The sequence below is a fragment of the Aspergillus viridinutans genome (assembly GCF_018404265.1).
Source record: "Aspergillus viridinutans IFM 47045 DNA, scaffold_5, whole genome shotgun sequence".
In the NCBI taxonomy this organism is placed as follows: domain Eukaryota; kingdom Fungi; phylum Ascomycota; class Eurotiomycetes; order Eurotiales; family Aspergillaceae; genus Aspergillus; species Aspergillus viridinutans.
Genome location: NW_025091221.1, coordinates 1,987,827 through 2,014,203, shown reverse-complemented (window position 1 = coordinate 2,014,203; position 26,377 = coordinate 1,987,827). Strand labels below are relative to the sequence as shown.

At 50.5% G+C, this 26,377-nt stretch overlaps 13 protein-coding genes across 13 annotated transcripts; 6 read left to right on the top strand and 7 right to left on the bottom strand.

The window, feature by feature from the left end:
• Positions 1-696: 696 nt before the first annotated feature.
• Aspvir_007623 (acid phosphatase pho5) lies at positions 697-1,377 on the top strand (the record flags this gene model as incomplete). The annotated part of the gene is made up of 1 exon (XM_043270802.1): positions 697-1,377. The coding sequence occupies one exon, from the start codon at positions 697-699 to the stop codon at positions 1,375-1,377; it is 681 nt and encodes a 226-aa protein (XP_043126737.1).
• A 131-nt stretch (positions 1,378-1,508) lies between these two features.
• On the top strand, positions 1,509-2,256 carry Aspvir_007622 (histidine phosphatase family protein; the record flags this gene model as incomplete). Its single annotated transcript, XM_043270801.1, has 3 exons — positions 1,509-1,576; positions 1,647-1,787; positions 1,842-2,256. 3 exons carry the CDS (start codon positions 1,509-1,511, stop codon positions 2,254-2,256), a joined length of 624 nt encoding a protein of 207 aa, XP_043126736.1.
• A 91-nt stretch (positions 2,257-2,347) lies between these two features.
• Positions 2,348-4,114, bottom strand: Aspvir_007621 (NAD-dependent succinate-semialdehyde dehydrogenase; the record flags this gene model as incomplete). The annotated part of the gene is made up of 4 exons (XM_043270800.1): positions 2,348-2,465; positions 2,518-3,787; positions 3,843-3,930; positions 3,995-4,114. 4 exons carry the CDS (start codon positions 4,112-4,114, stop codon positions 2,348-2,350), a joined length of 1,596 nt encoding a protein of 531 aa, XP_043126735.1.
• Positions 4,115-4,922: 808 nt separating this feature from the next.
• On the bottom strand, positions 4,923-6,746 carry Aspvir_007620 (uncharacterized protein; the record flags this gene model as incomplete). The annotated part of the gene is made up of 1 exon (XM_043270799.1): positions 4,923-6,746. The coding sequence occupies one exon, from the start codon at positions 6,744-6,746 to the stop codon at positions 4,923-4,925; it is 1,824 nt and encodes a 607-aa protein (XP_043126734.1).
• Positions 6,747-7,343: 597 nt separating this feature from the next.
• nop7 (mRNA-binding ribosome synthesis protein NOP7) lies at positions 7,344-9,511 on the bottom strand (the record flags this gene model as incomplete). Its single annotated transcript, XM_043270798.1, has 3 exons — positions 7,344-9,250; positions 9,333-9,431; positions 9,490-9,511. The coding sequence occupies 3 exons, from the start codon at positions 9,509-9,511 to the stop codon at positions 7,344-7,346; spliced, it is 2,028 nt and encodes a 675-aa protein (XP_043126733.1).
• Positions 9,512-9,815: 304 nt separating this feature from the next.
• Positions 9,816-11,310, top strand: Aspvir_007618 (GPI-anchor transamidase subunit GAB1; the record flags this gene model as incomplete). The annotated part of the gene is made up of 5 exons (XM_043270797.1): positions 9,816-9,957; positions 10,023-10,087; positions 10,147-10,349; positions 10,398-11,020; positions 11,072-11,310. 5 exons carry the CDS (start codon positions 9,816-9,818, stop codon positions 11,308-11,310), a joined length of 1,272 nt encoding a protein of 423 aa, XP_043126732.1.
• Positions 11,311-11,356: 46 nt separating this feature from the next.
• On the bottom strand, positions 11,357-12,445 carry Aspvir_007617 (N-terminal L-serine N(alpha)-acetyltransferase NAT4; the record flags this gene model as incomplete). Its single annotated transcript, XM_043270796.1, has 2 exons — positions 11,357-12,096; positions 12,334-12,445. 2 exons carry the CDS (start codon positions 12,443-12,445, stop codon positions 11,357-11,359), a joined length of 852 nt encoding a protein of 283 aa, XP_043126731.1.
• A 633-nt stretch (positions 12,446-13,078) lies between these two features.
• Aspvir_007616 (uncharacterized protein) lies at positions 13,079-13,704 on the bottom strand (the record flags this gene model as incomplete). Its single annotated transcript, XM_043270795.1, has 2 exons — positions 13,079-13,376; positions 13,424-13,704. 2 exons carry the CDS (start codon positions 13,702-13,704, stop codon positions 13,079-13,081), a joined length of 579 nt encoding a protein of 192 aa, XP_043126730.1.
• A 90-nt stretch (positions 13,705-13,794) lies between these two features.
• Aspvir_007615 (uncharacterized protein) lies at positions 13,795-16,127 on the bottom strand (the record flags this gene model as incomplete). The annotated part of the gene is made up of 10 exons (XM_043270794.1): positions 13,795-14,051; positions 14,099-14,167; positions 14,237-14,452; positions 14,815-14,973; positions 15,037-15,182; positions 15,235-15,290; positions 15,357-15,638; positions 15,693-15,797; positions 15,858-16,004; positions 16,059-16,127. The coding sequence occupies 10 exons, from the start codon at positions 16,125-16,127 to the stop codon at positions 13,795-13,797; spliced, it is 1,506 nt and encodes a 501-aa protein (XP_043126729.1).
• A 739-nt stretch (positions 16,128-16,866) lies between these two features.
• Positions 16,867-18,119, top strand: Aspvir_007614 (zinc-dependent alcohol dehydrogenase family protein; the record flags this gene model as incomplete). The annotated part of the gene is made up of 4 exons (XM_043270793.1): positions 16,867-17,028; positions 17,105-17,494; positions 17,570-18,016; positions 18,075-18,119. 4 exons carry the CDS (start codon positions 16,867-16,869, stop codon positions 18,117-18,119), a joined length of 1,044 nt encoding a protein of 347 aa, XP_043126728.1.
• Positions 18,120-18,622: 503 nt separating this feature from the next.
• On the top strand, positions 18,623-21,626 carry Aspvir_007613 (putative raffinose synthase protein Sip1; the record flags this gene model as incomplete). Its single annotated transcript, XM_043270792.1, has 2 exons — positions 18,623-18,817; positions 18,924-21,626. The coding sequence occupies 2 exons, from the start codon at positions 18,623-18,625 to the stop codon at positions 21,624-21,626; spliced, it is 2,898 nt and encodes a 965-aa protein (XP_043126727.1).
• A 96-nt stretch (positions 21,627-21,722) lies between these two features.
• Positions 21,723-23,237, bottom strand: Aspvir_007612 (uncharacterized protein; the record flags this gene model as incomplete). The annotated part of the gene is made up of 3 exons (XM_043270791.1): positions 21,723-22,328; positions 22,393-22,593; positions 22,671-23,237. 3 exons carry the CDS (start codon positions 23,235-23,237, stop codon positions 21,723-21,725), a joined length of 1,374 nt encoding a protein of 457 aa, XP_043126726.1.
• A 2,031-nt stretch (positions 23,238-25,268) lies between these two features.
• Aspvir_007611 (YeeE/YedE family protein) lies at positions 25,269-26,333 on the top strand (the record flags this gene model as incomplete). The annotated part of the gene is made up of 2 exons (XM_043270790.1): positions 25,269-25,556; positions 25,617-26,333. The coding sequence occupies 2 exons, from the start codon at positions 25,269-25,271 to the stop codon at positions 26,331-26,333; spliced, it is 1,005 nt and encodes a 334-aa protein (XP_043126725.1).
• Between the last annotated feature and the right edge of the window lie 44 nt (positions 26,334-26,377).

The following is a 26,377-nucleotide window of genomic DNA, read 5'->3' as shown; positions in this document are numbered from 1 at the left end:
AGGAAGCCTTATCGACTGTATCACGGTACGGTGCTTGGTTGGATTCGGCACAGACATGCTTCATTGAACATATGGTTTCGTTGTGATACTCGGGATATGCATGGTCAACTTTATCACGGTTATTGGCTCGGCGCTCGTGTTATTTTGTACATTAGACGACTGTCTCACTATGTCACTATGTCACTTCTTTTCAGAAGACCATTCTCCTCTTCATCTGGTTGGTTCTTGGGTCCATGCAGTCGTTCAACCAACCCCTTCTCAAACCAGTCACTTGTCCAAAATTCTGCATCTCGAGCTCAGTGGCCTCCAACGACCTCATACCTCATAAAAGGGCGTCCGATTTCAGATATTGTGCCACTTCAGTTGTTACGAGATCCCACCGCTACCACCAAAATCGCGCTGTCATTCTATCGCAGGCTACAGCCATTGTGGATGAACGAGCAATAGCATGCGCACAGGTATGAATCAGCGGCTTTCTTGACATAGCATGAGCAAGCATTCCTCTTGATGTTGCAAAATTGGGCCCGGGACATTGTCGCTCCTGTGCCTCAGGAATGCGGGATGAACCCCTGCCCTCAGGTATGTTTGGTCTACGACTCGCGAACTTCTTCTCACCAATGTCTACGACCTCTTACCGCGTGTGAACTATCTAGCAGCCGCTGCGTAAAAAGCTAGTTTGGACAACCTCCACACATCATGGTTCGCTGTTACGCGCAATTCCTGGTCTTAATCCCAGCGAGCACCGCAACACTGCTATTCTCGCAGCAAACGCTTGATGGAAATAACATCCTCAAACACAATGGCGCATTGGGACCGTATGTGGACCGCACCAACTACGGGATCAATCGCGACCCTCCGGCAGGCTGTTCAGTTGACCAGGTGGTCATGATCAAACGCCACGGGGAGCGATACCCTCTCGCAAGCGAAGGACAAAAGATAGAAAAGGCCCTGCGAAAGGTCAAGAAGGCTGTTCTGGACGAGCCTCACGCCGATGGTGATCTGAACTTTGTCAAGAATTGGACTTACTTCGTCCCTTCCATTTGCTACTATGACAAGGAAACCACCACTGGACCGTACAACGGTCTTCAGGACGCCTATAAGCACGGCATGGACGCGCGCAATCGATACGGCCACCTCTGGGACGAAGAGACGATTGTGCCTCTGTTCGCTAGTGACACCGGCCGTGTCGTGGACACGGCTCGAATGTTCGGGGAGGGGTTCTTCGGTGCTGACGAGTATAAGACGAAAGCGGCTATCAATATCATCTCCGAATCGGCTCGTTCAGGGCGCGAATGCCCTATCGCGTACATGTCATGCTCGCGACCACCCTGCGCAGCGCATATGCGATGCATGGCCGCAGTCATTGCCCCAGCTTGAGGGTGCGGCGCAGCGGCTCAATGCCCAGTATCCCAGACTGAACTTGACGTCGACGGATATATTCTGGTTGATGGGTAGGTCGCGCCTTTAGCATCTGCTGGCTTGTTTGCCTTTTGCTAACCTCACAAGCAATGGCATCCTATGAACCCAGCGTCCGTGGACATTCGGATTGGACGGGGGTGTTCACCATGGATGATGGGTCAGCCTGGGGTATATCTGGGATCTACACTTTTACTATTGCGCCGGGTAAGCCGATCTCACACTTTCAGCTGGTACACGAGCAGCGTTGACTGTTCCATTACTCCTAGACCCGGAAACAAGAAGATGCGTCCACTCGGCTCCGTGTACGTCAATGCTAGTATCGCTCTTCTCGAGCAGAGACCTTCGTCCGGCACCCTCTTCTTTAACTTGTACGTGGACCTCCCTACCATCTGCCTCCCCAATTGTAACTGACATCCTTGCAGTGCGCATGATACCGATATCACCCCCATCATCGACGCACTGGGTATCCTCAACCCACCCGAAGATCTCCCCATTGACCGTGTCGCCTTCGGCCATTCATGGTCGAGTAGTGAGCTGGTGCCAATGGGAGGCCATCTCACCATGGAGCGACTGAGTTGCAACGCCACGGCAATCTCGCCTGCAGGAATATACGTCCGACTAGTCTTGAACGAAGCCGTGGTGCCGTTCCGTGCCTGCCAGTCTGGTCCAGGCTATTCCTGTCCCTTGGAGGAGTATGCCTCCATTCTCAGACAAGGGTTACCGGATTATGCCTCGGAGTGCGAGCTCCCAGAGTCCGATCCACAGCATTTGAACTTCTGGTGGGATTACAGTACGGCGACCAGGGATAATTACCGTGATGAGACGAAGTGTGATTAAAACGTTTGATTAATGGCATATATTGTCATTATTGTGACTTGAAATTACAGATTCGCATTTTGTTGTCCAAGTATTCCGTATCATTTAGCCACTATGACTGCAATGGCTCGCCCATACCACCAAAGGTCACGCTCTTAATCGTAAGGAACTCGTCGATTCCGTACTTGCTGCCCTCACGGCCGAAGCCACTCTGCTTAACACCACCGAATCTAGGCAAAGTTAGCACCACGCAATAGCATTCGGCCTGATAGGAACACTTACGGAGAGGCAACATCGCTAATAATTCCTGTGTTGACCCCCACCATGCCGACCTCCAGCGCCTCCGCAACCCGGAAAATACGCTTGACGTTACCACTGAAGAAGTAACCGGCGAGTCCGACCTCTGCGCGATTGGCCAGCTCAACAACCTCTTTCTCGGTCTCAAAGGGGAAAATTCCAGCCACGGGGCCGAATGTCTCCTCGGAGGCAATCAACATATCCTTGCTCATCTCCGCGAGAACAGTCAGCTCGTAGAAGTTAGGACCCAGCTCGGGGACTCTCTGGCCTCCCGCGACAAGCTTGGCTCCCTTGGCTTGAGCGTCCTTGACGTGCTGGTCGACTTTCTCGGTGGCACGCTCGTGGATAAGCGGGCCGTGAGTGACACCATCCTCAAAGCCGGTGCCCAGCTTGAAGTCCTTGACCTTTGCGGCGAAGCGTTCGACGAATTCATCGTACACGCCTCTCTGGACGTAGATCCGGTTAGCGCAGACGCAGGTCTGACCTGAGCTACGGAACTTGGAGGCAATCGCTCCGGTGACCGCGGCATCGAGGTCCTCGACATCATCGAACACAATGAATGGTGCGTTTCCGCCGAGCTCCCAAGACACCTTCTTGATAGTTGACGAAGCCTGCTTCATGAGCAGTCTACCGACATTGGTCGAACCGGTGAACGAAACCTTGCGAACTTCAGGATGGGTGGTGATCACCTCTCCCACCTCCGGCGTGTTTTTCAGTGAAGTCACGATGTTGACCACGCCCTTGGGAATACCGGCGCGATGAGCCAGCTCCGCGAGGGCATTCGCAGTGAAGGGTGTTTCGCCAGGAGTCTTGCATACAACCGTGCAACCAGCGGCCAGAGCCGGTCCGATCTTTCTTGTGATCATAGCAGCCGGGAAATTCCACGGAGTGATCAAGCCGCACACACCAACGGGCTGCTTCAACGTCATGACTCGGTTACCGGGAACTGATGCTGGGATCGTGTCGCCGTAGATCCGGGGTGCTTCCTCGCTGAACCATTCGAAGAAGCTGGCTGCGTAGTTCACCTCGCCCTTGGCGTCAGCTAAGGGCTTCCCGTTCTCCCATGTGATCAATGTTGCTAGGTCTTCTGCATTGTCCATCATCAATTGGTACCATCGTCGCAACATGCGGGCACGCTCGCGTGCTAGGGTTGCGCGGAACTTGGGAAAGGCAGCTGAGGCAGCCTCGATGGCCTTTTCTGTGTCGAGGACGTCGAATTCGGGACATGTGCCGATAAGTCTTCCAGAGGCGGGATCTAAGTTGGATATGGGATAAGTTTCATTCTGACGCCAGGAGAGCACAAGCCTCACCATGCACTTCGAATGTCTTTCCTGACTCTGCGTCTACCCATTCTCCGTTGACATAGGCCCTCTCAATAAAGAGAGACTGGTCTTTCAGCTAAAGCAGCAGTTGTGAGCTCATTCCCATAAAAATGCAAGCCTCAATCAAAGAGCGGCCTTACCGGAGGTACAACATGGCTTTTTGAGTATAATCTTTTGGCATGAAGCGTAGGAACGGCGAAGGGATACCGAGCTCGCGATCTCAACAATTGCCGCGAAACCGGACGAATAATCTTCTCCATGGTGATAGAATGATGAGCCCTCAAAGGGACTAAGTGGCCTTCAGTCGCACAGGAATCTCGGGACGACAAAAAGGATAATCGATATGATTCTCCTCCCTATCTCAGTATGCGGGGAAAGTCGTGAAGCTCTTCCGCCGATGGAGTCCTGGAATGTTGCGGAAATGAAAAGACCTTAGAAATGCTTTATCTACTGCAGAAGGGAATTAAGTTATCTTTATACTTTCTAGAATACAGAAAAAATATGGATCCAGCGACGAGTATGTAAAATAAATGCTAATCGTAGCTCCGACGCCGTCAAGCATTCATTACCAGGGAGCATCACGTGGGTCGACGTCATTCTAGAACAGCACTCATTTATAACCCCACTCCCTGATATTCCCATGCTGGACTTGATTTACTTGATGACTATGAGACTGTGCACATTGAGTATTCGCCAATTACAGTAATAGAGAAATAGCTGCTCTGTTGAGGATCAGAGTCCTGTTCAACAACCCCAAATTTCGATATCAAATACATCACCGTATTGATAAAACACGGCCAGGATTGCGGACCGCAGCTCGGCACTTCTGTCCAGTAACCTTCGATGATTCGAACAGCTCCGGTAGCCCTAACCAATGGTACAGCTCAAGGACACCGACGTACTGCGGTAAATTACAAAATGTGACCGAATAGTTTACCTTATCAATTGAGTCGCCTAAAGGGACTATTCAGCTGATGAACAGGGCTGATCCATTAGCACCTGAATCCAGTGACTATCTAGTGTTCGAATTGGGGCTTAAGAATGTCATTAACTTCAGCAATATGTTTGCTAACCGCTCACTGACGGAGCACGGGACCTGGCAGTTGAAGACTTGACACTGGCGCTTCTGGACTGGTATCCGGCATGCATTCGCTTCATGTGCAAGTTGAGGTTCCATGTCCGAGTGAAACCATCGATATGTCGAGGACATGACTTGACAGGACACAGTATGTCCTGTTTGCGATGCTGCCCTTTGCCTTTGAGTCGTGGTGTGCTACCGGCTGCCTCCGAGGTTGGACTCCCAGGACGAGAAGTCGAGCCAATTGTAGACGCTGCACGGGAGCGCGATTTTTGAGATTGGGCTCGACTAGGAGGGGAGGGCTCAATTTGTGGCTCTGGTTCTGACTCATCGGACTCGTCCTCGACATACTCCCATTTGTTGACATATCCCTCCTTCGAATGCTGTAGCTGACCCTCCCTGAAGGTCTGGAATTCCATATCCTCGCCGAAAAGAGCCGCACATCTGCGAGCGGTTCGCATAACCGCAGCATGCGGCAAGCCTATCATGGAAGCAATACCTAACACTTCGCTCCAGTCGCGAAGTCCACGACGAATGCGACTGGCTGATCGCCTGCGATCACTATCCAAGGACCTTCCACGTGAACGAGAGGCAGTGCGTGCGCTCGACGCAAGCACGCTGCGAGATCGGCCTGTCGTGGATGTAGCCCGCACAGAGGATCTGCGAGTTCGTTTGCGCCCTCTTGATTGACTCCTTTCTCCCTTCTCGCCCTTGCGCCTTTTCCTGGAATGAGATGCGTTCGAAGCGACACTCTCCGTGTCGCTCTGCCATTCACTGGCCGAGCTATCGTCTCCCGCCACTCCACCTTTGCGAGCATGGTGCAGACTCATCAATAGCTGATCGAATCGGGTAAGTATGTTGCGCGTAAGAGGTCGTAGCTGTCGTCGAGATTTGTCATCATCGGCTTGGACTACCAGACGAAGTTCGATGGCATCCGTAGAGTCGACGTCACTTTCCCATTCACTCTCCATATCGGTGGTTTCGTCGTTCGTTCTGGACATAGACTGTGCCCTCCGCTTTGGGTTTGGACCGACGCCTTTAGTCGTCCAGTCTCTCGCCTGGAACCGATCCTTGGCAGTCTTGAGCATGATTGCTATGATTGACTCTTCCAGCTCCGCGCTGGGCCGAGGATCCGGCGGCATTCTCAATGTCCATTCATCATCAATTTGTCTTCGAAGATGCTCTCCTGCACGAGGGACCTCCGTTGCCGGTACTGGCCACGCTGTCCAACGTTTCGAAGGGACAAAAGCTTCCGTTTCGTCGAGCTGCTTATCACTTTCTAACGCTAGCTGTGCAATCTCACGTGCCCTAACCCGTAAGGCAAAAGCATTGTAGAGATGAGCGGCAAGATCTCTGGCTCTGAGTTCCTCTAGTGCCTGTGCATTCTGCCGGTCTTCAAACGTAAGCGTTCTCCATGTAGATTCAGGCCCACGGAACCTATTAGGCCTGTATGAGGGCGATGAAGGCGGACTATCAGGGTGCTGCTTGCTAGGCGGAGGCACTGTTGCGGCCTTCTTCTTCGATAATTTGTACGAATCACCATCATTGCTGGCCTCATCGTCGGACACAGAAGCGTCGTCCACACTTTCGACATATGTCTCATCATCCGAGTGATCGTTTTCAGTCAATGGAACCTCTTCCATGTCAACGTCTGAATCATGCTGATCCAGGAGATGTGCGTCCCGTTGTGTCTCGGGGTACGGTTCCAGATCCGCCACATCTTGGCTACTCGGGCCTCCGAATAATGACCTGTACGGTTGTGCCGATTGAGGAGGACTGAAGCGTGGGGGCTGGCTTCCAAAAACCGACGACATTCTTTTCGGTCTAAGAGTGTCATACGCCTCTAAGTATCTAGAACTTATAAAGTGACAGCTCACATATACGTGGCGTTGAAGTAATATGATGAAAATTGCCCGTCTCCTAACATTGCATGGTCAAAATCAAGAGTGCCTTGTCCGTTGCAGCTGGCGTTCCGGAGTAATCATGACCCCATTCAGAGGCGTTAGATAGAAGGTTGCCAAAACAGCGCAAGTTCTTCAGAAGCGAATCTCAGCGGACCTGGCTTGGAAACATTGTTTTTCTTGCGGAAAGATCCCGAGCCTTATGAGTTTTGATTACATGTAGGAATCCCATTCAGACGAGAACCAGAAAAAGAAATTGATATCACGTGACGTACGAACAGCTACAGCCTCAGATTCCAGGGTCGAGCTTTTGGCAGACGTACTCCGTATGTTTGATATTCTATAGATACCCTTCGTACAAATACATGGAGGAATCTTAATATACGATGTATATATGCTGAAATTAGTACAAAGCCAAGGAATGACGCCAGAAGATTGAATGTCCCCAAATTCCAGAAAAGGATATCATCTTGTCGCCAAAAGCATGCTGCTAACTTTTATCTAATGAACTTATTTTTCCGCCTCCTTCTCAAGCTTTCTCCTCTTCGACCGCAGCTTCGCCGCTTCCTCGGACTGCTTCTTGTTCGAGTAGATCATCTTCTCAAGCAACTTGCGCTTCTTACGGCTCATCATCATCTTCTGTCTCTCCAGCTCTTCCTCCTCCTTGCGCTTCTTGGAAGCGATCTTCTTAGCCTGGGAAGCCTTCTTCTTGGATGAGTCGCTAGTAGCACCGTTGGAAGAGAAGGGAAGACCAGCAGCCTCAGCCTCGAGTTCCTTCTGGTGCTGCGTGCGAACCGCTTCCTCTTCGTCCTCTGATTCGGAAGCAGCCTCTTCATCGTCAAATCCACCAAAGTCTTGCTCTTCCTCTTCACTTTCGCTCTCGTCATCGTCGGTACCGGCAACATTCATACCACCGTCGACAGACTCATCCTCGGCTTCACTATCCGATCCAACATCTGCCTTAGCTACGGCCTTCTTATCGTTGGACGCTTCTTCCATCTCCTCGTCACTGTCCTCCGCTAACTCGGCCTCGCCTTCTTCTTCCTGCTCGGCCAGGCTGGCTCGAGGATCGTAGCCGCCTCTTGAAGGCTTGACCCACGGGCTCAAGTGAGGCGGAAGGGTGGCACCGGGTGCATACAAATCCGGACGGACAAGTTTGCCCTCATTGATGCAATCCCAAACCCACTGAGGCTGGACGTAGGTTCGACCAGGAATCCGAGTACCGGGCTTCACCTTCTGAACGGCATCGGAACCGTCCTTCGAGGCAGCAGGAATAGCTGGGAGAGAGGACTCGGGCAGTTGAGGTCGGTCGACGATCTGATGAGTAATGCGAGTATCTGTCTCGTCGTGAGTGAAAGCACCATCACCGAGCACGGCATCCCAGCCGATTCTCTTGCAGCCGAAAGCCCGCAGAATGAACTCAAGGGGAGCTCTAGGTGCCTCTCGTGAGATGTAGAATGTGAATGGGGCGAAGAGCGATCCGGCCTCGCTTCCGCTCAGGTCGGGTTGGGGGAGTGTATCGGCTTCTGGGGCTGCGGGCTCGAACTTGTCGATCGTTTCACTAGATTCCTCAGTCGTCTCGGCCGCCGGCTCCTCCTTTGCTTGATCCAGTCCTGCTGATTTGATCACGTTGTCGACCTTAGCCTGAATCTCCTTCGAGACCTCCTTGTTAGTGGAGGTGGTTGCTTGTGTGTTACCACCCTCGATGGCCTTCGGGGCATCGCCGACTCCACGGCCCTCAAGGGTGAAAGCCGCCAATTCCGCCCCATTTTCGTCGCTTCTGGTGTCAAACTTGGGGGGATATCTCAGGCCAAGCGAGGAGTACAATCGGAAGTTCACGAATCCGAGCAGAGTGGTGTAGAAGTCAACGAATGTGGCCATGATACGGTAATCGACGTCGCCGTTGACGCGCTGCACGAATCGGTAAGGAACCAGCCACATAATGTCCTGTCCTTGGATGGTAGCCTGATAGTAGATACCCTTGATCGAAAGGAAAGATTTGCGCAGAGAGTTGGTCGCGATCAAGTAATGCTGAAATTCGTGACAAAGCCGTTGGCAGAGGGCAATAGTCTTAGGAGGAACGTGGGCGGTTGAGGGAAGGTTGGCAAAGAGGAAAAGAAGTGACAGGGCATCATCCAAATCTCTCAAGGCATCAATGAAAGTGGGATAGCGCTCCTTGATTACATGGTCCAATGTGAGCTTGGGAGCATGGTTCTTCTCCAACCGAGCTGCATCGCCGACTTCTCCGCGTCCAAGGGATCGTGCAATCTTCTTCGCAACGGCTTTCTGATCCCGGAATTTTCTGAGTAGGGGCTCATGGAGAAGATATTGAATGTCCTTGGTGTAGTAGAAGGTGGTATTCGGGGTCGATGTTTTCGAGGCCTTCTTCTTGTTCCGAGGCTCACGAGGATAGATACCTAATGCGCAGGGACAATAGGATTAGAATCGACGCCATCACATATAGGAGGAGAAATGGAAGATCGGATTCACTGAACATACCCTTGAAGATACAAAGACGACGGAAGTCAGGCAGAGAGATCTGAAGCTTGCGAACTGCCTGAGTTCTCGTAATGTAGTTTTTGGCCTGACCAGAGGTACCTGAAAAAAAAGTCAATTGAAACTCAAGAGTGCAAAGAATATGGTTCGATAAGCATACCCTTCTTCTTGATTTTACCCATCTTTGCGGTGTACGGCTGTTGAGCGAAAAGTTGTTGATGGGGAGACTTTTTTCTCTGATAACCAGAAAAATTTCTTGATAACTCTTTTTTCCGTCTTTTTTCTTTTTTTTCTCCAATCACAAGCTTAGTTGGCCCGTGCGCTGCGGAAAAGGGTAATGCGCGGAGTCTTGGCGCTTTAGGCCGAAGGACAGCTGGAGCAATACAAGCCTAGAGCGACTGTGAGACACTGACTGAAAGCCAGATAGTGATAGTCAGTTATCGATAATTGCTATGCTGCGATCCTCAATTCCTTGTTAAACACATCATGCCGGTCGATCGACGGAAAGCCGCCGTGTTCGGCGGTGCTTTCGTCTTGCGACTTCTCCTCTTGCTCCTGTTCCCCTCGCTGCCGGACCTGCTGACGGGCAGAGTCGAGGTTTCTACACCAGTGAACAGTTTCAAAAGACGTGAGTTGTACACAAGCATGTTTCCTCTGTGCCTGGAATGCTCGTGCTGACATCTCTATCTCCAGTTCAAGAAGGCCTCTTTCTTTACACTCGGAATGTTTCCCCTTACGACGGAGGCGTCTTCCATCAGGTATGGAGTCCGGTATCCGCTCTCTCTGGTCTTTACTAAGTCGCAGTACCACGGGTTAGGCGCCGCTTCTTCTCCCTATATTTGCCCTACTACCGAATGCTAGAGACTATCCGTTAGCGACGGCGGTCTTTTACGCTCTGATCGACCTTGTTAATGCAAATGCCTTGGTTACCATATCCGACTCCAACCAGGCGATATCGGGAAGATTGTATACAGCGTTGCGCAAGGATATCAAGTGGGGTGGGGTAGATGTGGCAGCATGGTAGTTACACTCTGCGAGTTCCTGCATGGCTACGCTGACGGATAGCAGGTACCTTTTCAACCCCTTCACCATTGCCGCCTGTCTGGGCCGATCCACAAGCGCCTTTACTTCGACCGCAATCCTTTATGCTCTGTCCAATGCCGTCACTGGGAATAGTTTCAATGCCATGCTCGCTCTAGGATGCGCGTCATATTTGTCGATCTACCCGGCCCTTCTGTTTGTTCCGCTCGTGCTTCTGTGTTATGATCGACGTACTCAAGTCACGAAACCTCCATCTAGAGTTGCAGTCTTCTCCATTCAGCACTTTGGCATACTTTTGCTGGGCGTCGGGGGTCTTCTAGGCCTATCTTACTTAGTCGTCCCAGACTTTCGGCAGTTTATCTCTGCAACATACGGTTTCCAATTGCTTGTCCCTGACCTGACTCCTAACATTGGCCTCTGGTGGTATTTCTTCATCGAAATCTTTGATTCCTTCAGAGAGTTCTTCCTTGGCGTCTTCTGGCTCCACCTAACGGGCTATGTCGGTGGTTTCACCGTTCGATTGCGCAAGCAGCCTCTTTTTGTTCTGACTTCCCTTATGGGCATCTTCGCCATTTTCAAGCCGTATCCTAGTATTTCGGATGCCTCCTTGTACTTTGCACTTCTTCCTCTTTACCGGCATCTGTTCCCATGTAAGTTCTGCGAGTGTCCCTCTGGCGGTCGCTCATGCTAACCACAACCAGTGATGCGCTACACCTTTTTTGCCATTTCCGCTCTTCTGTACGCCACCCTCCTGGGCCCTGCGTTCTACCACTTATGGATTTACGCTGGATCTGGCAATGCCAACTTCTTCTATGCGATCACACTAGTGTGGAGTCTGGGACTCTCCATCCTCTTGGCAGACACAATCTTTGCCGTTCTCAGAGACGAGTGGGAGCAGGAGAATCCAGAAATGCGAGGCAAAGATGTTAGACAGGTCTAGATCAGGGTACCATAGACCTTTTCGATATCGAACTTCGAAAGGAATTTCAATCACCGTCATTCTCATGTGTCGACTGCTGCTTCAGAGATTCAGACATGATATAGTAGTCAGGCTCCACTTCTCCTGTCCGCAACCGAATCGACCTGGGGGAGTTCTCATCCACCTTGTAACCGATTGACTTGTAAAACCGCAATGCGCGATGGTTAGACCGAAAGCAGGTCAACATAGCCTTCTCCAGGCCAATTTTGAGCCCGATTGATCGCAACAGCATCATCAGATGCATTCCAATTCCCAGGCCCTGAGCCTTTGGCGATACATGCACCTCATAACAGTAGATTACTTCCCTGCCATCCTCGTACGTGACCATAAACGAAAGGAACGCAAGTATCTCTCCCCTCTGGAAGGATATGCCGTCCCCGATGGTCACTTCAGGTGAACCTGACCGACTGCGTCGCTGAATAAGGTATTTCATATCAGGCAATCGCATCTCTTTTCGCTTGCGAGCCGCAGACCATCCCGAGCTGGACGCCCTGTAAGCATCTGCCGACGTCTGCTCGACGAGATTGAAACACACGTCGAATTCCTCAGCGGGCATCGTACTGGATGAGTAGACGTCGACGGTGCAGTGCACTTTGATTTGAGACTTATTGCCGTCATGTCGACTGTATTTGTCCTTTGAATACCATAGTAAATTGTAATCAAGAAGCTCTGGGTCGATATATAGCGAGGTGAAGTCTTCGATTGGTAGACTGTTGGTGCGCTCTACCAGAGGTAGTGGCTTGGGATCTGTAAATGCGTCAATACGAATCTTGATTCAGTTGTATCTGTTAAGTCTAGAATCTTTCAGATAAAAATTGAGCGAAGAGTATGGGGTGTAGTTTTGAGCGAAGGGAGTTGGGTCCGTCACGGCACAGCAGAAAGGGGCAGATAAAACAATGATGAATCCAGCGTTCTGCGTTCATCCAGGACCACAGCTATGCACATCTATAGACATCGACAATCACGGCTCGGGGGGTCACTCACCTTTATTCTGGTCATCATCTGCCTTCCCTGTCAAGCTACGCTGAGTGGATTTTCGCCGTGATGACTGTTTTGCCTTGGTTTTTGTCACCCTGCCTTTTCTGACAGCTGGCATTGTGATTACCGCTTCTCTCAGATCTATTTATCAGAGTTCATGGCAACAAGTATCATAAATATGTGGGGATTATTTCTGGTGATCAAGCAGTTTTAGAGGTTGTTTGGCTGTCTTGAGGCCGATTTTCACACAATCATCAATGTCTATGCTCGCCAGTTGGTGTTTGACGCTTGTCACTCCCTTTTCTCTCCCGCAATCACGGTTTGAATCAATACTATCTTGGCCCAAGTTCAACCATTCTTCGACCTTGATTGTTCTAGCTGGAAAATTGAATATTCTTCCAGCATATTGACCTTGACAAATGCAGACAGCACATTGTGTCGAGACTTTATAGCATTCATTTTTCACTCTGGGCTTATCAATATAGGACACCTTCGATTTGTGGACTGGTGTGTTACAAGAAGAGATAGTTCATACTTAATGGCTTACAATATATGCAGTGCATCTTATTACACACAAATAGCATAACACAAATTGGCAGTGGCGTGATAACAAAACGCAGTTTTTACCTTCAGAGAGCAATCTCTTCTTGTCGCCGTCTGATGACGAGCTTCGCCGAAGGATCAGCGCTGAGCGAGATGCTCCTCCTTCGCACCGTCGGTGTATAGCCATCAGCCAGTTTGAAATCATACTTTAATAGAATATGGCACAAGGCGATCTTGACCCCGTTGACAGCGAAGAACCGTCCTGGACAAGCGTGCTTCCCATAGCCAATCCGAGATACTCTGGAGACGGCGACACTAGCTGAGCCGAAGTCTCATGGCCGGGAGTCTCGCGTAGTCTCAAAAATCGATAGGGATCGAAGGTCTCCGGGTTTGGGTAAACGGCTGGATCCCACATTTTGTGGCTAGAGACGAGAATGGAGGAGCCCTTGGAATGAGTGTGCCATCGGACAATTTGACATCCTCGAGCGCGAGACGTCTCATTGAAGCTTGGCGCAGTCAGTCTTTCTAGTATCACGAGATACAGACACTTGACAGGGGATAGAATTCCTCCCCGATTTTGATCGGCTTCAAGCCTTGACTTTCCTTCAGCACACTGTCCATAAGTTTGAGCTTATATAAGGCGGTCTTCTTCCATCCTTCGTCCTGGATGACCGCCACAATTTCCTCGCGAAGCGCTTGGATAACATCTTCATGAGCACAAAGGTCGAGGAAGACCTGCGTGAGCATGTCTGATGTCGTATGGATGGCAACCAGTGAGAAGGCCATTTGCGCTTCCGCAGGGGGATAGGACCGACCTTTGGCGCATTCCTCCATTTACTGCATAGCATCATCATAGAGCGTTTGGTGGCTGATCTGCCTTCCTGGCTGCTTCTGGATCACTGGGTCTTTCTTCCAGCACCGGCATTATGATTTCCGTCGCTTGCTTCTTCGTTGTTCCTGGCGGAATTTACGGCAGGATGGCAAAATGTTGGCCACAATAGGTCGTAACAACCTTTGCCAGAGTCGGAGATCCTCAGCGGCTAAGAAGGTATCCACGGTATAGCCAACAGTAATACGTAGCCAGTCTGGGTTGCGACAAATCTTGTCCCCAAGGATGGCTTTTGATGAGAGCTGGGCAACCATTTGAAGAATGCTCGGCTTGAGCGCCACTTCATACCAGTCTGACCTGATCAGTAGTTGTGAAACAGACCGGGAAATGATAACTCACTGGCATCGTTGGACCAGTGCTTTTCAAGGACAATCGATGTCTCATCTGAGAGGGGCTTGGTCATATTTCCTGTTTGACAACCAAGAAATCAGTAGATTGTACATGACGTGAGACTTATTTCGAGATCCTAAGACTTACCCAGGTTCTGGGTCAGCTTCATTTGGATAGCATCTTGGAAGATCTCATCGCTGCTGGCTAGTTGATTGAAAGGTTCGAATCCGTGAATATCTGAGTGGAACTCCAGCGTAATGGCACGGCCAAAGCTCAAGGCATGGTGAGCGCGAAGCTCATTTGCATACTCGGGTACAAGCACAGTCTCGATTCCATTGTCCGAGTGAACGTGGAAGACGGAGCCTCAAGGGACTTAGTTCTTGAATTGCGCAGTATTTGTCAGTTATTCAGGTGTCCACGTCTTCATTCTCGGTTGGTGGAATTCTGCTTCTTCATGCGCTCGATCACAGCACCATGGTTTCAGGTAGCCATGACGCAGTCTGCTGAATTCAATGTTTCTCATGTACAATGGTTCAAGACGGACTTCTGCACTCGCATGGACGTATTCATTGCAAGAAGTGCATCAACTGACTCATTCCCATCTTGAAGAATTAAGCACCCAGCACCAACCCCATCCAATTAGTGTATAGATCGTTATATATGTATGTATATGCCACTCAGAATCTATAGGACATGTAACCGCTACGAGAATTATTTGCTCTCACCCGCCCTAAGCTTCGCTGCATGCTCCTCTGCGCGTCTCTCGGCTTCCTCAGCACCCAATTCCCCAAACACATCCACACCCCAACGGAACGGATAGCTATATCGCTGATGGCGGTCGAGGTTGTTGAGAGCTTCGAATTCCGCATCAGGAATGATGAAGTCTGATAGACACGTGCTGGTCAGTCAAAGAGGTTCGAACACTGAGGGCCGGGTTCAATAGATACCTTGAAAGTTGCTCTCAATCCGAGCTGGGGTGACACTCTTTGGAATAACAGCGGAACCACGCTGGACAGCCCAAGAGATCAGCAATCCCGCAGGATCTTTGCCCAGTCTTTTTGCTATTTCGATCACGACGGGGTCATCTACAACACTGTTTGACAGTTAGTTCACTCCGTCAGCGGTGATATGAGGATTGAGTATACCGAGGAGCACCGAAGATATTGTTGCCAAGAGGGCTATAGGCAACAGGTAGAATATTCTGGGAGATAGTCAACAGGTTCTGTATGAGTTCTGTATGTCATTTTAGGAGATCGGTGAGACGTACATTCTCTTTCAGATAGCGAAACAACTTGGGCTGAAGGAGGTAAGGATGAGCCTCGATCTGGTTGACCGCCGGAGGAATCTCTGCTGTCTTAAGTAGTTCCTCCATCTTCTCGATGGTGAAATTACTGACTCCAATGCTTCGAATCTTGCCAGCCTTGACTAGCTTCTCCAATGCTGCCCAAGTATCGCCGATGGGAATGTCCACTAAACGGAATCGTTTTGTGACCGGGTCAACGGGTTGGAAGGTCTCGGCTGTATGTGTAAATGATATGGGCCAGTGGATCTTTTCATCCATCAGTAGAGATACGTTAAGAGTGTAACTGAGTTACGGACATACCAGGTACAAGTCCAAATAATCCGTCTGTAGATCCTTGAGTGTCCTGTCGAGCGCTTCTTCGACATGGCTCGGATGATGGTGCGTATTCCACAGCTTGCTCGTTAACTGCAGAGGGAAATGAGATACTTTATCAGATGCAATTGAGGGAACTATGATTGAACCAACAAATATTTCCTTGCGAGGAACCCCGGACTTCTTCCATCCCAGTCCTACTTCGGCTTCATTCAAATAGACCGCAGCACAGTCGATATGGCGGTATCCCACGCGAAGAGCTGTCGCAACGGCATCTTCTACATCGCGAGGCGCTGATCGCTGTCCGCTCATTAACATAAGATTCATATAGCTCAAACGTTGACCTCTACTAACCCAGGTTCCTAGACCAACAGCTGGGATCTCATACCCAGAATTGAGCTTGAATTTACGCCCTAGAGACATAATCGATACGTTCCTGAGTTCAAGAAAGATAGGCTATACAAGCAGCCACCTCTGCAGAGATGAGATGAATGCAAAAAGGTCGGTTCTCAAATTAGTGAGGGGACGCGCCAGACTGCTGACTGGTTTACGGTTTTACCCCTCATGCAATGTAGATCTCACCAGCGATAAGACTGTCGTAGATCACAGAGAAAATGGCTAGACAAATGGTAGAGTACGACGAAGACGGATCCTACATTCACCATTCTACTGTTCATCCCCTAGCGTTGATGATTATCAATCGAAACAATCAGAAACATATCACTTTAGGTGCAACTGCCGGCCATTCGGAGACTCGGTGTTTGAAGGTATCCACATCCACTTTCAATCCCTTGAGCAGCTAGAATCAACACCACCTTAGGAGACACCCGGCAGTCGTTGCCCAAGAGATTTCCAGCAAAGTGAACAAAGATTGACAGGATTTATAAGCAGATTGAACCGAGGATCCTCACTCACATTGACTAAACCTAGATATTTCGGATAACCCCCGGGCACCGTTAAAGATGGCCCGAATCGGAGAGTTAATCAGTGTGCCGTCATAGCAGGTGGAGCTCCCTTTACGTCAAGAACTAGAGGTCGAGAGCTTGGGTAAAAATAACTGCTTAGGCCTCCCTGATCAGTATATTTCTAGCTAGCAGCTTGATTTCGATCGCGATACCTCTTCAATCGACCAGCCCGGGACTCGACGCCTTACATACGAAAAATGGCTCCATCGACTATGAAGCAGTGGGTTGTTGTGGATAAGGAGAACGGTTTCGATAGTCTTAATTTTAAGGAAGCTCCTGTGCCCAAGTGTGGTGAAAATGAGGTCCTTGTCAAGCTACGCGCTGCGTCGCTCAACTATCGTGACCTGATCATCCCCAAGGTGCGTCATTTCATCTACACATGAGATGGCAATGAGCAAATCAATCTTTTGTCGCTGACACTTATGGTTCTGACAGGGGATGTACCCCTTCCCTCTCAAATTCCCCGTCGTCGCCGGTTCCGATGGTGCCGGCGAGGTCGTCGAGGTTGGGTCGAAAGTGACCCAGTTCAAGAAAGGCGACAAGGTGGTGACCTTGTTCAATCAATTCCATCAGCATGGTCCTGTCGATACGCGGAGCACTAAATCCGGTCTCGGTGGTGTCTTCGATGGTACTCTGCGCCAATACGGTGTTTTCAACGAAAATGGCCTGGTCAGGGCTCCCAGGAATCTAAACTTCCTCGAGTCAAGTACCCTTACCTGCGCTGCTCTCACCAGCTGGAATGCTCTGTACGGCATGAACGCTCTTAAGCCGGGTGAGATCGTTCTGGTACAAGGAACGGGCGGTGTTAGCTTGTTTGCCCTGCAGGTACGTCTTCAAGATGATGTTGGCCGCATACTTGAGAAAGGAACATGCGACAAGCTGACAATATTCCTGGAATAGTTCGCTAAAGCAGCGGGAGCTACTGTTATTGCTACGACCTCATCTGATGTGAAGGCTAAGAAGCTCAAGGAGCTTGGAGCGGACCATATCATCAACTACAAGACGAACCCCAACTGGGGCGAAATTGCTCGCTCTCTGACTCCCGACAACGTCGGTGTCGATCACATTATCGAAGTGGGAGGCGCTGGAACTCTTAGTCAGAGTTTGAAGTGCATCAAGTTTGAGGGCACAATCAGCATCATTGGTTTCTTAGGAGGTGTTGATCCCAAGGGTCAGCCTGGCATGCTTGAAGCACTCAACCACATCTGCACCATTCGGGGTGTATATGTCGGAAGCAAGGCTTTGATGAACGATATGATCAAGGCCATTGAGGTGAACAACATCCACCCGGTCGTTGACGAGAAGGTTTTCCGTCTCGATCAGGCCAAGGAAGCCTATGAATACATGGTGAGTCTTCTTTTCATTAAAAGGTTATTGAGAATGGGGAGCTAACGGCAAGCAATAGTGGGCTCAAAAGCATCTCGGAAAGCTGGCAATTGAGGTTGATTAAACGCGAGCGTATCAGACTATGCGAAGGCTATTAAATGATGAATACGACAACTTTGAATACCATAGCCATTGTACTATCTATGCAGTGATGTGATTGATGCCAATAGACGTATGATGCTATCTAAGCCATCCTTTTCAACGTTCTAATTCCCTTATCTACTCTTAATCGACACTAGGCGAAGATATATTAGCTTTCTTGTACTGTCTAGAGAGGTGCATCGCAGGTAGATAGGTAGCTTCTCATCCGGGAACACCAACCAGCCATCGCTCAGCACCTTCCGGCTTCCCCTCATCTTGCCCGCAACACGCCACCGCCGCACAACAGCTCATCATGCATCATAACGCCATGATCGTCCAGCATCCCCTTCTCCTGATTTGCACCCCCTTGTGAAAATGGGTCCTCTTCACACTACTCCGTACTACTGCAAAGTAGTGATGATTCCCCACTTCTTAGCTCCATACTTGACTTAATAATATTCTCGAGTCTTCCGATCTACTCTTGAGATGCAGGTCAGCACAAGGAATACGTCGACTCGGCCCATCATCGGTCCGGGTCGCCATCAGATGCCATCACAGCTCCACTTCTACCGTCCCGCGCAAATGAGTCTGTTTGCACGCGTGACGTGCTGGCCGCCTCTGGGGCAGGTCACTGGTATACCAAGGGTACAGAAAGCCTTGCAGTCGGAAAAGGACGATACGGTGAGCTATTACCATTGATTTTCTGTGTTCATCTTAGGCTTGGGGAGAGCTACCTCTCCTTGGTTCATTTTACTACCCACCAATCAAATAAACTAATGGACAATAGCTTCGCTTTACTGTGGTAATTGAATCAGCCAGCTTATTTCCGGAGCAGCCATGGGAGGCCCAGATATGGCATAATCTCTCCAGCTCCGAATGGACAGCACTCCCGTTGAAGGAATGTGAGCCCATTGTAGCCCCTCTGATGAACGGGGACGAGGAGGATTACAAGTACCGTCGCTATGTCTTCTCCGAGGACATCGCTCTCCCTGCTACAGGGGGCTATGCGCGGTTCACGGTTCGATTTCGTGCCACTCCAGAGGCAGAATGGCAATGGGTGAACCAACAACGTCATATCAATGACGGGGAGCTGGTATTTGCGGCGCGGAATTCTCAGTTCGACACGGGGTTTTCTTCATCTGTTGCTACAGATCCCGCTCGGGCACCGTCGTTTAGTCCTTTTGCGATGACATATGGAAATGCATCTACAACGTCAGATAGAGAGGGATTTGGCAAGTACTTTGATAATCTCTCGACTGAGGTCGAGGTCGAGTCGCGTACGAGTGAGGCCCCTGCTTCTCTTCTGTGGAGCCTTTCTGGATCAGTAGAAGCGGCCAAAGAGGGCCAGTCCGGGCTCAAGCGGGTCGCCCTGGGCCAGCCGTCCTCAATCGCTCGCTATTTTGCCCTAGTAAGGGTATGGATTCCATGGCTTGGACCTAGACATGGAAAGAAGAAATTCAGCTTGACAGAGGATGCCGTATTATGTTCCTTCCTGCGGACCGACGGTTCCCACCTGGTTCTTCTGGCAGTCTCAGGAATTAGTGATGTCCTCACTGTGCTTGCTTCGAACGAGAGAGGGGAAGTCGTGATTAAGGCGAAGAGTGATCACACTGAAGCAAGCAAGTTCCAGGTTCTTGCTTCTGCCGCCGATGATTTCGAAGTAGCCATGAGTGCTGTCATATACGAAGCTCGGAAATTGGTCAGGCCGTACGCTACGGAGGTATTGTCTGATCGATCGCCGACCCCGGTCTCGCCCGTCGACAACGATATTGTGGTGGTAGAAAAGGACCCCCAGGCGCAATGGATGTCGGAGTGGTATGATGGCCTAAGCTACTGTACTTGGAACGGGCTGGGGCAGAACCTGACCGAAGAAAAGATCCTTTTCGCTCTTGACTCCTTGAAGGAGCAGGGAATCAAAATTCAGAATCTGATTATAGATGACAATTGGCAGACTCTCGACAACGAAGGCGAGTCACAGTTCAAGAGGGCGTGGACGCGGTTTGAGGCAGATCCCAAAGCTTTCCCGCAGGGATTTAAACAGGGCATAGAGACCATCCGCCAGAAGCATCGGAATATCCAGCATATCGCGGTCTGGCATGCTCTCTTTGGATACTGGGGTGGAATTTCGCCGAACGGGGATCTTGCCCGAGCGTACAAGACCAAAGAGGTGCAGGTTACGGATCCGGCCACAGGAGGGCCCGGTGCGCACGCCTTCGAGAATGGGTCCTTGCTGGCCATTGACCCTGAAGATATTCAGCGCTTTTATGATGATTTCTACAGCTTTTTAACATCTGTCGGTGTTGATTCGGTCAAAACAGACGCCCAGTTCTTCCTTGATCTGCTGAAAGACCCCGAGGACCGCAGACGGTTTATGAACGCTTACCAGGACGCATGGTCCATTTCCTCCCTAAGTCACTTCAGTACAAGGGCAATCTCGTGCATGTCCATGATCCCCCAAGCCATCTTTCACTCCCAGCTCCCGACGAACAAGCCTCAGATCGCTCTGCGCAACTCGGATGACTACTTCCCGGAGATCCCGGCATCTCACACTTGGCATGTATTTTGCAACGCACACAATGCCCTCTTGACACGGTATCTTAACATCTTGCCGGACTGGGACATGTTCCAGACGTGCCATCCCTACGCTTCGTTCCATGCAGCTGCACGATGCCTCTCAGGTGGCCCGATATACATCACCGACGAGCCCGGTAAACATGGCCTACCGGTCATTAACCAGATGACCGCGCCCACTATCCATGGATCAACAGTCATCCTCAGACCTAGCATCGTGGGACGCACGCTAGACATGTACCACGATTACAACGAAGGCAACATCCTCCGCATCGGCACGTACACCGGGTGGGCCAAGACAGGCAGCGGCATTCTGGGACTCTTCAACATCCACGCCGCGGGATCATCTTGCATCGTGCCCTTGCGCGATTTCCCAGGCATTCATCCAGGCTCAGATGGCCAGTACATTATCCGCGCACACACAAGCGGCAAAATCACGGAGCTGATGCATCCATCGGACGACAAGGCCCTCGTGTCCGTTGTACTCGAGCAGAAAGAATGGGAGATTCTCACGGCCTACCCGACCAAATCCTTTACCCTTAGGGGAAGTAGAGGCTGCAACGCGGATGGCTCCAGGCTCACCCACGTCGCTATCTTGGGTTTGCTGGGTAAGATGACTGGCGCAGCCGCCGTGGCAAACAGTGATATCATCATGGCGGAGAACGGCCGGCTGCGTTTCGACGTCAGCCTCAAAGGTCTGGGGACTCTGGGTATTTATTTTTCTGACCTGCAGGATTGGAGCATTGCTCGAAATTTCATGGTGACTATTCGTGGCCGGCCTGTGCCAAGAAAGACGGTTTGGAAGGAAGGAGGTGCTCATGCTAAGGTTTTAGCGGTCGATGTTCAGGCGGCGTGGAAGGCAATGGGATTGGATAGTGGATGGAGCAATGAGGTCCTTGTGCAGGTCTTTGTTGGATGATCGTTTCATGTAGTCCGGATAGGTTTCGATCAGCAGCAATGAAATGCTTTGTCCCAGAGTCCAGTCAACTGTAGGTCGACGGGGCTCAGGGAAATCCTACTCGACAACGGCCCTCCACCCCCGTCTCGGCACAAAATCTCTCACACCTTCATCCTCCAACACATCCTTCCCCAGCCTCCCCGTGACCACACTCCTTTCGACCTCAGGCCCGCGAACATAGAACGGCTCGAACCCTAGGTCCTGTCCAGTCCGCACATTGCGCTTGCGCACCCACCTCTTCTTCGCTGACCCAGCTTTAGCTTTAGCATGCTCAGGGACAAACCCGGAGTTGACCCGGTCCAACGTGGCAAACCATCGTCGCTGGTGGATCGAGCCGATCGTGTTTGTGGAACCGGGGTACGCATTGTTCACCCGAATCTGATGGTCTATGGCGCTTTCGGACTCGGAATGGGAGGCCATGGTGGCTGTGTCTATGTCTGCCCCTGTGTCTGCAGATTGATCGTGAGATTTCCCGTCTGAAATGTCATTGTCTGAGGAGGTGCTGGGCTCCGGACGGGTCGTTGATGAACGAATAGTCCTTCTACGTCTTTTGCGGGGAACCCGTGAAGATGGCTTTGCAAAGTCAAAATTCTTGTCTAGTTGGAGGATGATGGTGTAGTTCTCTGGAAGACGGGTTCCATGGAGTCGGAGGCGAATTTTATTCTGTTGGCTATCAGCATGCTTTCAGCCGTCGTAAGGGCTGAGGTAGAAAGGACATGTCACGTACGTTGCGAAAAGCCTCGCGGAGTTTCTCACTCTCAGTCTTCCTATAATCAGGAGAATGAAGTGATGTGTCTGAGAGTTCTGACCGGGAATCGTCTGTTTCGGCCATTTCTGGCTCGGACTGGGAAGGAAGGATTTCGTATTCCCCTGTGTCCCAAATGATCATGCTACCTGTACTTGCGGATGCTGCTTCAATTAGGTGGTTCTGTAGGTTCAAAGGCTGTCAGAGTAATGTAAAGGGAACAATCCTCACTAAATACAATGAGCCATGGGACAACATACCCAAAAGCAATGCACCCGCGTCTCAGTCGCATTCCGATTCAACCGCCGACTGTTGGGATCACCGGGTAGACCGTACATGATCGACCAGCTGACAGAGCTCGTCTCCGAAAACTGCAGCCGCAGGTCATAGTGCGGTCCTGCGATGGGGTGATCATGTTGATGAATCACAAAGTGTCGGCCATTTGGATACAGGTTTCGTTCATACAGATCCACCCAGTCTCTGATCGGCAGCCGAGGCACTTGGGGTGATACCGGACGAGCACACCTCGCAAGTCTGGAGGAGAAGATCTTGAGGTGGTCTGTCACCTCTATTGCGCCAGCTTCGATGGCTGCAAGGCTTGGTTCAGAACCGGGGTTTTTCGAGTCTGCGACATTTGTTTGCTTCGCGGACGATATTGAAGGTTCACGCTGATCGTTCGAGACTTTCTTGACCCGACTCCTTCTTCTAGGTGGCGAGACAGGCGCATCTAGTGTTGAGAGTAGAGATGGTTTTCTATCCTCGAGAACCTGATCGCTAGTCGAACAGGGCTGTAGTTGTTTATTTTCCCCGTTCAGACTGCGCTTCATGATGCTGTCAGATATGAAGTGGAGCGGGACTGCTCGTGGATCTCTGGATATTCATCACATGAGCGTTTGGAGAAGGTATTCCATGGTTCAGAGATCTTCAAGTGCTCTGTCGAAATCTACGCTTGTCAATAATCATGAGTGGTAAAGAGATGACTTCGTCAGGGCCAGAAGATGATCATCAGTGTTATGCATTTCTTAGTCAGCGTTTATGTTTATGTCTAACTATATTCATCATTGTATTTCGCTTTCATTCACTCCATGCGTTCACAAGATCTGGAAAACACCAATGCAAGTAAATATGTCTATGGTACTTCAAGCTGACTGTGTACTAATTATTCCCCCTTTTCTACAAGTAGGTGACCAGTCATGGTGGGCAGTGGTTAGACCGTTAAGCCATATCTCATTGACTCTTAGAGCGTATCTCATTGGCTTCACGGTTTGAAGTCGCCATACCACTCGTCCGAGGTTGTCCAAACCAACCAGAGCTTCAACTCTTCGATGAAGAAGGCACTGCCATGTATGCAGAGGCGCTTCCCTGCTTGATGAGTCTCCGTCTGAAATAATTTTGGCGGCAAGAAAGAATGGGTAATCAATGCAAAGTTTAGGTTTTTCCTCTGTCAAGCTTCGCGGACTTTCGTTGAAGGTTCCCCCTATCCTTTGACGGCCTTTTGTCTGGATACACCAACTTTTCTAGCATCCACTTCCACACTCAAGGGGTCCAGCAATCCCCTCCATTGAAAGCTTGAGATCGCGGGTACAACATGCCTGACATAAAACGGGAGATACTGGAGAGATGGCTTGACCGGTCTCTCCTTTCATCCTTTCGTCGTGGGCCCTTAATACACCAATCGCTGATCGAAAATATGACAAAAAGCGTTTGGAGACTACACGGACTGATGCTTTATTACGAAGCAAGCCATGGACTCCACGTTACAGACTTCATGGGTCTTTCACACATTGAAAAACATTCTTAGGCATCACGGGATACTGTTATCAAATCAATGTCATCAGTGAGCATTCTTTTGATGGGGGAAACAGAACTTGCATATCTCGTCGAGATCACCCATTTCGCTTGCCGAAGGGTTGTAGCCATTGCCATAACAGCATGGACAATGTCTCCGCAGATGCAGTCCGTTGTGCTGCTAACTTATCATTATAGAGTTGTTTAGATTCTTTTTCTTTCTTTCGAGTCAATGTAACATGAATACACACTGTTTCACATATGCACCAGTGTTTGCAGAGGATTAGGTTATAGTTGGTAGGTAAGCGATTAGTATTGCGGCTGTCCTATGCGCCTCTCCTGCAGGTCTTATGCACCACTATTGATCCATCATGAGAGCCAGCAAACACTCTTCCTGAACAGACAACTTGCATCGGACCTCCTCTGCTCTTTGTCTTATCAATCTTTCTCCCAGGCACAGGATTCCTAGCCAGAAGCTCGGTGGAGATGTCGATCATTCCGATGAAAACAAGCCATTCCAATAAAGTCCGGTTCGGGGACCAAACCTTCCTGTAAGTGTCCCGAGATACCTTCACAGTAATAAAATGTGCTCGGACTGAGCTTCTAACGAGCTGCTTTTTTGGAGAGCCTACCTCTCGTATTGTCGGGAACTCATCGACTATTAAAACCTAAAACTCTTTGGTCCTCGAAGTAGCTACAAGTCAGAATGCTACCCCTTGATGATCATTGTTCATTATGCTTCAGTTCGGGGACCTGCGGACGGTGGAGAGCTCTCCCCAACCTTCATCCATGGATTGGAGACTGAATAAGCTGCTCGGGGACCATTGATAATCGTCATTGAACGGGGGAAGCACACAATCGCCGAACAAATCTCAAGAGGAAGTCGGAAGATGACTGTGGCGCATCGACGGCTTTGTGAATTTGCTCTTCTTTATGGTGAACCCCTTGACAATCTACCGAGCGTCTACGACAGTGAACTCGAGGAATCACCCTTTGAATTTGTGGCATGGGAGGAATAACCTCATTTCAATTGGTTTTCAGAGAGTGATTCAACCTGGCAAGCGGTCGCAATGTTCACGCCCATCCACACCTCCCTTGGAGCTTTGCTGCTTTTCCAGAGTTCCTCAGGCCTCCTTCTACATAACGGAGCCGTCTTTGGCATTTCGTCCTTATTGTCCGGATGCGTTTTCAATCCCAGTTGCGATAATGTCCCCATAATCGCAGGATTAGTCTCCAGCGTGGCCCCGACCTATTTGTTTGCGCCATCCTTGTTACCAACATATCCACCTGCGCCGAACTCGTGGGCTTCCGTGGCGTCCACGCTCGGCATAGGGTTCCTACTGGGCTGGGGAACAAAGGTAAATGGCTACCGCGACCGCTTTGCTGAGATTCCTTGCTGACGGAGGACCTTGAACTAGAATGGCCGCGGCTGCACATCAGGCCACATGCTCTGCGGTCTTTCGCGCCTGTCGCCTCGCTCACTCATCGCAACAGCCATCTTCTTCACCACCGCCCTGCTGACCGCGAATTTCGTCAACGGAGGCCAGAACATTCCGCCCTGCCCATCCGGTATCCCCTGTTATACCCCCGTGTACCCGTCGGTCGAGGAGGTCGCGTTCATGGTCACCGCTACCGCTCTGACCCTCGTGACCAACTTCGTAATTGTTCCGCGGGTGCTGGACCGGTCGACGAAGTCGAGGACGATCTTTTCGTACCTGGCCGGGCTGCAGTTCGGTCTGGGACTGTTCGTCTCCGGAATGGCTGATCCGGCGAAAGTCCTCCGCTTTTTCGCCGTGCTTACCGATTCGTCTCGCTGGGACCCTTCGCTTGCGCTCATTATTCTGTTCGGAATCGGCCCGTCGCTTGCGACTTACTTATCCGTGAAGCCTGGCCAGCGAAAGGGAGAGGAACAGGAGGAAGAGGAGTCCGCTAAACCTACCCTGGCGGATAAATGGAGACTGCCTACATTGACTGTGGCGGATATTGACTGGCGGTTTGTGACTGGAGCGGCGGCATTTGGTCTTGCCTGGGGCTTACAGGGGGTATGTCCGGGCCCTGCGATTCTGCGTACGGTGCTCCAGCCGACATGGGGCCTTGCGGCGATGACAGGGTATATGTTGGGCAATCTTTTCTAAAAGTAAGATAGAATGGCAGATAGCCCTTCAAGCAGGCCAGCTGC